The 13932-nt window shown below is 38.6% G+C and overlaps 1 protein-coding gene across 4 annotated transcripts in view; it reads right to left on the bottom strand.

Annotated features, from left to right (window-relative positions):
- DGKB (diacylglycerol kinase beta) overlaps positions 1–13932 on the bottom strand; it is a 430346-nt gene that overhangs the window by 235888 nt on the left and 180526 nt on the right. For all 4 annotated transcript variants that reach the window (XM_061585671.1, XM_061585674.1, XM_061585672.1 and 1 more), the window contains exon 19: positions 12686–12846. In XM_061585671.1, the coding sequence (XP_061441655.1) occupies positions 12686–12846 (161 nt within the window). The remainder of the gene's footprint in view (positions 1–12685; positions 12847–13932) is intronic.

Genomic DNA, 13932 nt, shown 5'->3' with positions numbered 1-13932 from the left:
GACTTGGCCGCCCTTCGGGACCGGCCCTGCAGCTAATCACCAGAAATAGGAAACATAACAGATACAAACACTGAGAGCAGATTTAGCAACAAACCCATACAAGAACTCCATCCCCACATCCACTCAGGCAACATTATTACAGGACCTAATAACATCAGCCACGCTATCAAGGATTTGTTAACTTGCTCATTTTCCAATGTGATATATATCATAATCTACTAGTGATGCCCATCTGCATTCTCCATGGGGACAGTAGATGCCAGCAGGACTGTGTGGATGGGGCTGTGTTGCTCTCTCAGCTTCCCAATGCTGTGCATCATTGTGGTTAATGAAAGGGGCAAAGCAGCAGGGAGCTTGACATGGTGCAACACAGTGGAAAAGCCAATCCTACACTCCCAACATCATGTCTGCACCACATCAAGCTTCCTGCTGCCTTGCTCCTCCCCTTCTCTTTCTTGGTAACTAACAGTGATGTGTGGTCTTGGGAAGCCAGGAAAGCAATGCAGCCCCACCTGCACAGCCCCACCAGCTGCTACTGAATGGGGTCAAATCTGACATCAGAAATGACAACATTCAGAAAGGAGTGGAAGAACATTTCAACTTTCCAGAACATACTTTCATACATGAACTTCAAAGATGAGACTCCAGCATGAAACAGCTGAATTGCAACTGATCAAAAGCTAAATTCTATCACCTGTGGTCCAAATAAAGATAAGGGTTTTGTCTCACTGCAGGCTAATTAGCTTACTAATGCCAGTAATGTCTCTGCTTTGTGAATGCTCACTGTGCTCATTTTACATACATTTATAATTTGATGCAATTATCACCATCTGTACTTTTTGCATTCCGTTCCCCTCAGAACTTAATAGCTACAACTCTCCATAACCAACTCCACAACTGATATCTAACAACTTAGGATAACACTTCATTAGGGATGGGTGAGAATTCATCTGAATTCAGATTTAGCACCAGATAGTCTCCATCTTTGCGGAGCGATCTAGTTTGCTCCAAACTTCAGTGGCTTTCCCGACACTTAATTTTTCCCTTGAATATTCCCTCAAATATATTGTTCTTTTTATTGATTTTATGCACAACACAGCAGTACAATTCTCTCTCTCTCTCTCTCTCTCTCTCTCTCTCTCTCTGCCACCCTCCTTCCACTTGAATAATCTATGCTCTAATCTAAGCAAGCCAAACCTATAACAGCAAAGGAGAATGCGAAGCTGCTTTCCTTTCAAAATATCGATAGCTCATTTCAAAATATTGATATTGATATTTTTGGGGAGAAAAAAAGCAGACCAGTAAAAGCAATGAATAGCAGACAAAAACCAATCTTGAATTGATACCACATCACCTGCCAAAAGATCCCATCCCTACACTTCATACATTTGATAAATGGACTTTAGCCCACAAAAATGTATGCTGCTTGTTCATATTTTAAGTTTCTACAAAACTCTTTGTTGTTTTTGCTGCAACAAACTAATATGGATATCCTTCTGGAAATTGCCCAATATTCTGTGCTTCCTTTCTCAGCAACCACATCATTGGTTGCTTGTGCAGAAGGGGCAGGGAAACATCACATGATGAGTAACAAGTGACTAACAAATAATCACTAATAGAAAGGAGAACTGAGGCAAATTGTTTCAGTTTAGGTAAACCAAAATTCTACTAAAAATAGTCAGGCAGAATGACTTTTTGGATATATTTCCACTGTTTTCATGTTTAAACCATCTGCAACCTTGTGGCACTTTAACATGTCTTAGACAAACCATCTCCTATTATCAAATCTTATGCTATAACAGTCCACACCAAGTTTTATTTAACCATTCACCTTGTATTCCAATTCAAATACCATGCTATCTCAAGACTCTGAAATGTGCATGCACACAAACATTTACTGGTTCCATATACAGAATGGCATTAACTGATGATGATATGCTTCCTACCAAATGCATGTGCTTTAATTACTGTACACTGCTTCGTACAGAGATGGGGAACCTTATGTCCTGGGGCCACATGTGGTCCTCCATGCCTCTCTAGCTGGCCCTTGGAACTCTCCACAGGCCACACCCCCTCCCCAGTCACATCTCTTACCAGTCCTGCTTTGCATCCTCCTCAAATGTTTTTGCCTAGCTGGAACATGTCATTAAATGCTGATAATGCTATTTCCTTGTTTTGATGGAGGATAGAGAGGGGTGTGTGAACACATATACAAACTAGCCTAGGTAAATTTTTACAGCCACTGCTCCACCCACTTTTGCCACTGGCCCCACACACCATTGGCATGTGGGCCTGGAAAGTTGTTCAGTACGGAATGTAACTCTTGGGCTGAAAGGGTCCCCTCCTCAGCGTAGTGAATGTCTGTGGGAAAACGGCACTGAAGTACCTAAGGTCTTGACATTTCATATTGCTGTGGAACACTGATGAACATCACAACCATGCTGGCGGTGCCAATCACACAATGTCATTGTTTCCCAACCAGACATTGCCTTCTCTCTCAGTAGAGTGCAAATATAAGTTTTCATTTTATCACTCTGTCTATTGTTCCACTAACTCCAAGCTAAGATTCGATCTTCAGAGATTCTGGAATCGCTTGGCTTGGTTTAAAGTATACTGAATATAACCACACTATTGAACACTGTACATTTAACACTGGCAGCAATTATTAATGCCTGGTGTGCTAAGTATCTTTTCCCAGGGAATCTGTCTGGGTGATGGATTAAGTTACATTGTTAAATTCAGCTTCAAACATTATCTCATACAATTAGCCAGACATAATTAGGCACTAAGGAGAGAGAGTATTAGTAGTCAATCATGAACTTGCTAATCTTATGGCCGATGCTGATTTCCACAAGGTGAAGGCCAAAATGGACTACAGCATTTTTATTTGACTAGTATTTATGAATTCATGTATCATTATCTAAATATTACCTTTGATTGAGATCTCTTTAAAGGTCTCCCTGTCTCATATCAAAATGTCAATAACCCTCCTAAGATAGGAAATGTCATTGACTAAGCCTGTACTTATTAATCTAATAGCATCAAATATGATCACAGTTGCCTTTTAGAAAATTATTTCTTCTCATTAGACCCCCATTGTCAAGTTTATTTTTTTCTCTCTTCAAAAATTAGTGCCTATTCTTCAAAGATAGATAGTGAAAGGAGAATGTAAAAAGTCAATTCCAGAAAAGATGCCATAATCATCTCAAAGTGTCATGTTGTTGTTGTTGTTATGTGCCTTTTATCTCTCTACCAAATGACCTCCGCCAGGCATCCTCTATGATGAGTTTTCGCCGGGCTTTGAAGACCTGGCTGTTCAAACAGGCTTTTGAGGAGGGTTAGGTTTTGTAGGTTCTGTAGCTACTGGTTTTGATTTTAATGTGCTAATGTTTGTACGTTTATTGTCTAATGTAATTTTATATCCTTGGTTGTACGTCACTCAGAGTGGTTGGACAACCTCCCAGATGGGTGACTAATTAATCCAATTAATAATAATAATAATAATAATAACAACAACAACAACAACAACAACAACAATAATAATGTCAATTACGACTTATGGCAACCCTATGAATCAGCGACCTTCAATAGCATCTGTCATGGATCACCCTGTTCAGATCTTGTAAGTTCAGGTCTGTGGCTTCCGTTATGGAATCAATCCATCTCTTGTTTGGCCTTCCTCTTTTTCTACTCCCTTCTGTTTTTCCCAGCATTATTATCTTTTCTAGTGAATCATGTCTTCTCATGATGTGTCCAAAGTATCATAACCTCAGTTTCATCATTTTAGCTTCTAGTGACAGTTCTGGTTTAATTTGTTCTAACACCCAATTATTTGTCTTTTTCACGGTCCATGGTATGCGCAAAGCTCTCCTCCAACACCACATATGAAATGAGTTGATTTTTCTGTTATCCGCTTTTTTCACTGTCCAACTTTCACATTCATACATAGAGATCAGGAATACCATGGTCTGAATGATCCTGACTTAAGTGTTCAGTGATACATCTTTGCATTTGAAGACCTTTTCTAGTTCTCTCAGAGCTGCCCTTCCCAGTCCTAGCCTTCTTCTGATTTCTTGACTATTGTCTCCATTTTGGTTAATGACTGTGCCGACGTATTGATAAATCCTTGACAAGTTCAATGTCCTCATTGTCAACTTTAAAGTTACATAAATCTTGTGTTGTCATTACTTTAGTCTTCTTGACGTTCAGCTGTAGTCCTGCTTTTGTGCTTTCTTCTTTAACTTTCATCAGCATTCATTTCAAATCATTACTGGTTTCTGCTAGTAGTATGGTATCATCTTCATATCTTAAATTATTGATATTTCTCCCTCCAGTTTTCACAACTCCTTCATCTTGGTCTAATCCCTCTTTTCATATATGTTCTGCATATAGATTAAACAAATATGGTGATAAAATACACCCCTGTCTCACACCCTTTCTGATGGGGAACCAATTGGTTTCCCCATATTCTTTCCTTACTAATAACTAACTAATAACTATTGTAATAGTTGTCTTTGTCCCTACTAGTCGCCGTATTGTTCCATTTAGGGTACTGACCATGTTTCTATCTCCTTTTGCTTTTGCTTTTATTCTCTCTTTAACCATTTTAAGAGTTTTGTCAGTCATCCACTGAGGTCTTTCTCTCTTTTTAACTAGAGGTATTGTCTTTTTGCATTCTTCCCTGTTAATGTCTCTGACTTCACTCCATAGTTCTTCTGGTTCTCTGTCAACTAAGTTTAAAGCCTCAAATCTGTTCCTTATTTGACCTTTATATTCTTCTGGGATGCTATTTACATTGTATTTTGGCATTATGATTGCTTTGTTGTTGTTCTTTAGGTTTACTCTGATTTTCGATACGACCAGTTCATGATCTGTACTGCAGTCTGCTCCTGGTCTTGTTTTCACAGAAAATATGGAACTTCTCCATCTTCTGTTACCAATTATATAATCAGTTTGATTCCTATATTGACCGTTTGGTGATGTGCATGTGTACAGTCTTCTTTTGGTTGCTAAAAAAAGTGTTCGCAAGAAACAAATTATTGGCTTCACAGAATTCAATAAGTCTTTCTCCTGCTTCATTTCTGTCTCCTAAGCCCCATTTCCCCACAATTCCTAGTTCTTCTCTGTTCCCTACTTTTGCATTCCAGTCCCCCATGATTGTCAGCACATCTTGTTTTGGTGTGTGATCAATTTCCTCCTGTAGTTCTGTGTAAAATCTCTCCAATTCCTCTTCTTCTGCATGTGCCATTGGAACATAGACTTGGATGATGGTTATGTTAATAGGTTTCCCATTTAATCTCATTGATATCACTCGCTCAGACCTTGCGTTGTAGCTCCTAATTGCTTTTGCTACATCACTTCCCACTATTAAAGCAACCCTGTTTCTTCTTAATTTCTCATTTCCTGTATAATCTTCTCTATAGTGTTTTAACATTACCTTGTGAGTTCATATCTTTTTATTTCCTCTCATTATAATTTTTGAAAGCAATTTGTAAACACAAATAAAAATGAAATTAGGATCAACTTCTGGAGGTAAAACCTTTTACAGAATAGAAACTGTTGTGTGTATTGGGCTACAAGCACATCCTTCCTTTTTGGACAGACTAATATGCACTCACTAGTTATTGTGGAAGTTCATAAATTGATCATCTGAAAACCCAAGCTACTATCCAGGGCTTCACATGTGCTCTCTTGCTCACCCAGAGCTCTAGAGCACATGGGTATCCATTAAGCTCAATGGGAAAGGTATGTTCCCTTGTGCATTCAGGCAAAATAGAAGATGTTTTGTAATTATACCATCATCATGGACCAGATATACATTTGGAATTATCTCCATGCATTCTTATTAACCTCCTCCAAAATAACTGCCCTTTTTATTAGACTGACAAAACCATATTCTTGATTAAATGACAGGAATTATGACATTAATATCCTGATCAATTAAAACTTTCATCAAATATTGTCAGCGACAGTTTTCGCAATATATGTACATGGAACTGGGATGAGGGGGCAGGGTATTTCAAACGGATAAGAAAAATCTTGAAAATCACAAACTCAAAATGAAGTAAAGAAATACCCCATGTTCAATTAATTATTGTCTTGGCGTTAAAATACTGCCACGTTCAGAGGCAGCATGCCTCTGAATCTCAATTGCTGAGGAACAGCAAGAAAGGACTATTGCAGTTGTGGTCTTCCCATAGGCATCTGTTTGGCAAGTGTGGGAATGAGGATTTTGGGCTCGGCAGGATTTTCATCTGATGCAGCATATGGCTCTTTTTATGTTATGCTCTTAAAATACAACATCTGGTACAAGAAGCTGTAGAACTGATCACCTATACTGCGTATCACTACATTATGTGCCAAATAAAAGCTACAATCAAGGGTCATATACAATCAGAAACAATGCTTAAGAGGCTGCAGGCATGCTGGAATTATCATTCTACATTTAAGCAGAAAACTCTTAACAATATATTCCACCATTTCAGTGACTATTATAAATAATATTATCAATATGAGAATATATCACAATTATGGTAGAATATTAATACAGTACCATGATGAACTGTTAATCATTACTTAGTGAATTACAATTCTCATACACAGAAAATAATACCATAAATAATGATTATTATACATGGATTAATGTAGCTATAAGCTAATTATACACCACATAGCTAGCAGTTACATTTATCTAAGCTTTTAGGTGTCTGTATAATTCTGAACCTACAGTTGAGCATTTGCTTTTCTTCATGTATCTTCAGTACATTTTTTTCCTTCCTCTTATGAAATGTACAGTGGCTCCAAAATGATATTTCACAGTGCCATTGTAATGAAATATTGAACAGCTTAGATCTTGATCCTATGGTCTATGCAGGATGCAAACAAGAGCATAAGATGAGCCTACATGAGCACAAGTTCTGTTCTGTCTACCTCTGCCACTGGCAGAGAATTAGATGCGCACAAGAGACAGGACCTTTTCAGTTGTGGTGTCTAGGGTAGGTTATCATCTTGAAAGAAACACAGACAGGGAGGGAACAGAAGTCTCATAAGAAAGCTAGTGAATATATATGTTTAAAAGATAGGAATTGCACATGGTGATTAGTTCCAGTTTCTATTTAAACACCACCATATGAGGTACAGGAGCATATACAGAATTAGAAAAAAGTGTAGTTGCATTGTAGCCTACTGTTTTACCTACTTGTACCAAGAAGCAATCAGTGCAACACTACTGCAAAGGAATCAGATGAAGTTCCAGTAGTTCCAGCTAAGTATCCTCTCATCAGGTGAAGCCATAGAGTTCCCACCAAATATTTTCTCCGTAGTAACTATCGTACATGGAATTTCCCCACAATTAACCTCTAACTAAATCCCTGGAACCTTTCCTATATATAATGGGAAGTAGACCCTCATTTAGCTACTAATTAACTCTACAGAAGCTAACAATAAGGTGTCCTTCAACAAGCATCTTCCACTGGATTAAGTCTGATCATAGCATTTAGAGATTAAAATGGAGATAACAGATCTCCTTGTCCCAAATGGCCTCACTGGCCATATTTAGAGGCATGGTGGGTCTAATTAGGGCTGCAGGCTGGAGGCTCCCCACCACTGGATTAAGGAGCACCTTACCTACATCCTCATTCAAGGAGAATACAACCCCATCCAGAACAAGTTTAACCAACTCACCTAGATCACAATGCTCTTGACTAATAGGGCCTCTATCTTATCTGGATTAAGTTTCAGCTTGTTAGCCCCATCCATCCCTGAATTGACTCAAGTCACCGGTTTATCAGTTCCACTGCCTCCCTGGGATCAGAAGATGAGAACAAGAGATAGAGTTGCATATCATCTGCATATGTGGGACATTTCAGTCCAAGCCTTCAGATGACTTTACCCAGTGGATTCATGTAGGTTTTAAAAAGCACAGGAGACAAAATGGGAACCTTGTGGTATCCCACTGGTCGATGACTATAGCATACAATGCAGTCTCTTAGCACTACTGTCTGATCTAACTTTCCAGATAGGAAAGGACTCATTGAAGAGAAGTCTTATGTATATCCATCCCAGCCAGATGGCTTAGAATAGTATCACAGTCTATGGTACTGAAAGGTATGAGAGAACCAGGAGAGTCAGCAGAACAGCACTTCTACTACCCATCTCCCGGCACAGTTCATTCACCAGGATGACCAAGGGAGTTTCCATCCTAAAACCAGGCCTAAAACCAGATTGGACTGTATCCAAATAATCAGTTTCATTCAAAAAAGCCTGAGATGCAACATTTGCTCTGACACTTTAAATTTTATTGTTATTTTACTTTAACTTGGGAGCCATTCTGGCTGTAGCACACTATTCAAATGTATTTCAATGGAGGAGCAGCCCAGCCCGCAGCAGCAGCAGCACTTGCCGTCACCGCCGCCGCCGCACCACCACTACTATTACAACCAACACCACCAGCAGTACTTGGCTGAGGGCAGTGGGCCCGGTAAGGCCCAGCCGCAGCAGAAGGCACCCCTACAAGCGTTCAAGCCTCCAGCCTCCACAGCACAAAGCACCCCACAAGAAAGCAGCCCTGCAGTGTCGGTTAGCTGGAGGGAAGATGATGGTCCCAAGGTCATCTAGGGAGCTGAGAGGGGACTTGAACCTGGGGCTCCCCAGTACTTTCGATTTAACTAATAACTTCTTCAGATAGGAACTCTGGGCTCTCCCTGCTTTTAATTAACAATATTATGATAATGTTATTTGTTATTTAATTTAATTTTTGTAAATTATATTGTTTTTATTGTATTTTATACCTGTGTTTATTTTTCTTTGTAAGCCGCCTTGAGGGCCTTTGGCTGAAAGGTGGGGTATAAATAAAATTTAATAATAATAATGATAATATTAAATAAACAAAATAATGATAGATTGCCTTCCAGGCTCCATTACTATTTGTCTTTCAGCAAGCCCCTTCCTGTGGAATGAAAACTTGGTAACTGCAATGGCTTTTGGGACACAGGCCTGCAAATCTAAAAGTTTATTAATTTTTTTGTCGTGTTTATAAAGTATGGACTACTTATTCTTTTTATTTTATTATTTATTTATTATTTTATTTATTTATTACATTTATATTAATTTATTTAATAAATTTCTTTTGATGTTCAGACTGGGATACAAGTATTTTGAACAAATACAGTTTGAAATCTAATTTTCAATCCCTTAAAAGGACTAGGTGTACTAAACAGCTTCCTCTCCTTTGCCTTACATTTCTTATTTGTTCTGGGTATCACTTTGATTTACTACCTTCATGTTTAGACTAGCATCAATTACAAGTCTGCACTGCCATCTTAATGTCAAAAACATCAGTGTATTTGCTTGTAGCACATGTGGATGACAGTAATAAATCCTTATCTAATACAAGACTAAGTTATGATCCTAAATTGTTGTAGCTCAGATTGTTTTCCCATTCTGGAAGAATATATTAAAGATATTGAATGAAACATGGGACTAAAAATTTAAGAGGATTGTGAAGGGGAACTAGACCCATAACAACTCCAAATTTATGATTATGTGAACTAAGCAGTCATTTTTTCCCCCTATTGGCAGAATAAGAGGCTCTTAGTGACTGGCTAGAGTTGAAGGATATTAAATCATGACCATGCAAATTTCTATTTGATAGTGCATTTGGATGGTAATTTATTAGGTGTTGTAAAAGTACACTTGTCTTTGCCATGGACCTTTGCTACCATATGATAATAACTTTGAAGAGAATACATACAAAATTCTATTCATCAGCAGTACTATTATGAATGAATTCTGTCTCAGTATGATAGGCCCATGCTAAAAAAAATGTTAATATTTAAGGCATGCTTCTCAAGTAATCTAGAGAACATTAATTGACAACTCTGACAACTCTTTTCCTATTACATTACTTCTACTGTTGGTTTTACTTATTTTAATTTATAAACTATATTATCTAACTCCAGTTCATTTATTATCTAAATTGGAGTGCCCCTTCCTGTGGAATGAAGTTGCTGCATTCCCTCCTCACCAATAGGACATGAGATGCCCTCAGTAATGAAGCAGTTTCTTCACACCAATGTCCTATTGCACGGAAAACTACTCCCCACCACCACTCAAAAAAGGAGTGAATCATGTGAATAGAATGTTCACACAATCTGGCATCAGTATAGCAAACATGCTTTATACAAAAGGCCACATGTGGGGGGAAGGTAATCGGAATGAGAATGTAGGTGCACTTTTGCAAGAAATTGGAAATGTACTCAAACATCTTCCTTGTAAAACGGGCTACAAAAAAAGAAAATCTGGATTATTATGAGCATGGGGGAGATCTATGCAGTAGTACACAGCAGAGCTGTGAATATGCATGTACTGACCGTTTTGTGGTTGATTGGAATTGATTTATCCCTTATAGGAATAAGAAGTAAAAAGTAATGTTAGAACATAAGGGAAGTTTAATTCAGCACCTTTTTCATTTTATTTTTACTTAAAGAATGTTAAGGCATTGATATAGATATCCCCCCCTTTATTATAGGTCTAAATATTGGTTTTGTCTTTCAATACTTTTTGTATTTGGTTTAAATTTGTAATAAAAAATTAAAATTCAGACTCAGCATTGGTTTGGAAAGCACTGTTGGACTCTGGTTAGTCTGCAAAAGGAGATGATTCCATATCTAGAGTGCCTTTTCTTCATACCCTTGCTGTCTGAATGTGACACATAATTGGTATACGTAAGAGTATACATTCAGTGATCTCTAGAAATCATAATGGGAAACATGAGAAGAGACAGTTTCTAGGGTGTGTTAGCTCTTAACCAGAGGATGAGAACCTTTGGCCCTCAACATGTTGCTGGATTGCAACTCCCATCATTCCTGACCACTGGCCATGAGTTTGATGGAAAGTGGAGTCCAACATCATCTGAAAGACCTAGTCAAAACTATGTATACCTTTAAAGGATATAATCTATACCTTGAATTGTTCCTGTATGACAACAGGAGCTGCTGCAGATAACTAATGCATCAGTGCAATGTGTGTAGGTGGGTCACAGCATTCTGCAAACTTCCAAAGTTGTTTAGATTAGCCACACAACTAGACATTTGCAATTTATTGCGACAAGATATGGCAATATCCACTAGTTTAAATGGCTTGGAAAAAAGGATTTAAAAGCTTGTGGAGAATAAGTCTATCAATCAATAGATTTTAGCCATCAAAGCTATGATAGCGAAAAGCTGAAGTCTTTCACAGGCAGTGTACCTTTGATTACCAAACTGCTGGGGACAAACAAGAAGGAGCTGGTGTTAGCAGAGTATGCTGCTAACATCTGGCTGAACATGCATGTGAAACAGAGCTCTGCATATTGGATAGATTAATGAGATAATGCAAGACTCTAAATGCAAAGTTCTATAAGGGGTAAGTAGTACAGCTCTTTGAATAGCTGCCAATTAGCTATCATTTCATCCCAAATGAAAGTAGTTCTGTGTTAAATGTTTTCAATATTCTTTCATTCATCGACATAATTCTTCAACTGCTGCAGGGGTGAGACTGTGCTGGGTCCATCAGGGGCAAGCCTTTCCATCTGCCTTGCCCCACCCCTCTGCCTGGACCTTATAAGGAGGAGCTGCAGACTGAGAGGTGGTGCTGCAGGGGTGAGACTGTGCTGGGACCATCAAATGACAAGCCACCTGCCTTGCCCCCTCATCCCTGCTCTTAGTGACATTCTTCTGGGGACTGTCCTTTACCAGGAAGATTAAAGTGTTTGATTTTTAGCTGTTGTTGCTTTTTAGAAATGCTAGGATTTTGTTGGCTTGAATTTTTGTAAATTGTTTTATTTTTATTTACTTGTATGTAAGCCGCCTTGGGGGGCTTTTTGGCCAAAAGGCGGCCTAGAAATACACCATAACATAACATAATTCTAACAAAAGATCTGACTACCTTTCTTCTCCCCCATCTCCCTTCTCCCCCACCCACCGCACATATTGTGGTAGGAAGTTGCCTTATACAAAGACATACCATTGGCCAATCTAATTTAGCATTGTCTACACTGACTGGCAGAAATTATTCAGAGTTTCAGACAGGAATCTTTTTCCAGCCCTACGTGGAAATATCAGGGATTGAACTCAAGACGTTCTACATACAAAGTGTGTGCTCCACCACTGAGTTAGGTCTTTCCCAATGCTACCACCATCTGATTTGTTTGTATGTCATCCAGAAAATCAGTAATGGGTGCAGAAAAGCAATAAACAGATTACATTTCTTTATCACATAACATATGGGAACAAGCCTAATTCTGTGCATTAAAACAAAAGAATATATTTAAGAAACATTCCTCAGCAGCGTGCCTCTGAAGGTCTGAATATTTGCCAACATGGCAGTTAAGAGGTGTTAATGAATGATTCATAGTTTATATTTGTATAGGCACCACTAATTTAGAGCTACAGCTCTTCATATGAGCCATTAGGAACAGTGTGATTGCCCATACATGAACAGGTGGAAGAGCTTGAGAAAATAATTCTATTTTGACTATGTAAGTAAATTTATGCAAATTGTTTCATTTATGTATTCCTTTTACTAGACAAAATTGTATATAAAATAAATTATCTGTGCTCAGTCATCGCTCTCTCAGAGCATGAATTCTGAACAGTTTTTTAGAACAGGAGAAAAAAATCCACATAAGAATAAACACAAATCTTACCACTCCAATTGAAAAGTAATTATTGATGATGCTGTAAGGCACTGGATCTCCTTTTTCATCTTTATCGTTAGGTATGACCTCAAATTTCCACCTGTCGAGCAATATTTCTGTGCTGTTTTCAATATCTTTTAAGATCTTCAGAAGATTCTCACCTTCATATCCTGCAAAGATGTACACATGGGGCCTTTTAAATAGGACTGCCTTTGCCCTGCTCACTTTATTTCCTCACACAGGTTTAGGGATAAGAATTCCGCCATACAGCATTTCATAAAATAAAATACATGTAAATTATGAAACCGTAAGTTAGTTTTGGCATAATCAGGTAGCTGCTACAGCCCACGCATCCTGGCAGGAACCATGAGGGGCCAACATGGTGCCTGGAGCTCCATCATCGTCTCTCCGTGGCATTGCTGCCATCTTCCATTGTTACTTGGTTGCATAACCAGTGGTAGTGATAGTGTTGCTGCAGCAACCAGATGCCTTTTCCTTCCCAGCCAGCTGATCTGGAGATGGCAGTAACAGTGTAATGGGCTGGGAGCCAGGCACTGCACTGTGCGATATGAAACATGACAGCCATCCAGTGTTGTTTGGAGCCAAATGGCTCTTGCCCATTATAGTACCAGACAGCCAAGGTGGCGTGGGGTGGGGAGAAAGAAGTGGTGGCAGGTGCCGAAAGTAATACCAAAGGGTGGAAGTAAGGTAAGGGCCCAGCTGGGGCAGGGGATGTTCTCGGCAACAATTATGCTAATAGCCTACTCAAGTCTGGCACTGGCCCTGCTCTATGCTAAAGAAACACAGAAACAACTTCAGTTTTCAACAAAGCTAATATCAAATAATCCACCCTGCTTTTGCAGAACAGAAAGTAGCTGAGGGCAATATCTAGTTCATTCTGTCATTGGCTATAGGTTCGTGCCAGCAAGAACATTAGTCTCTCAACACAGATAGCAACTTGTAATCAACATACCACAGCAGAATTTAATATAGTTATAGTATCAATTTAACTGTTTTTTTTAAAAAAAACACCACTTTAAATATTTACATAACTCTCAAACTCTGCAAATTTAAAGGGAGATTATTTATCTATTAGTTTAATATACAGACATGCACACATACACACAGCTTTTCCCCTCCAGGAAGGAGCTGCTCAAGGCAGCTTACAAATAAAACGTGGATAATGGTATCAAGTTCATGATAATAAGTCATCAGACATACAAGTTCAGTCTTTAATGTCCCTTATAGCAACTCAG

Source organism: Rhineura floridana, chromosome 10 (assembly GCF_030035675.1).
Source record: "Rhineura floridana isolate rRhiFlo1 chromosome 10, rRhiFlo1.hap2, whole genome shotgun sequence".
NCBI classification, from domain to species: Eukaryota; Metazoa; Chordata; class Lepidosauria; order Squamata; family Rhineuridae; genus Rhineura; species Rhineura floridana.
The sequence above is the reverse complement of the archived record's forward strand: the minus strand, read 5'-3'. Positions and strand labels throughout refer to the sequence as shown.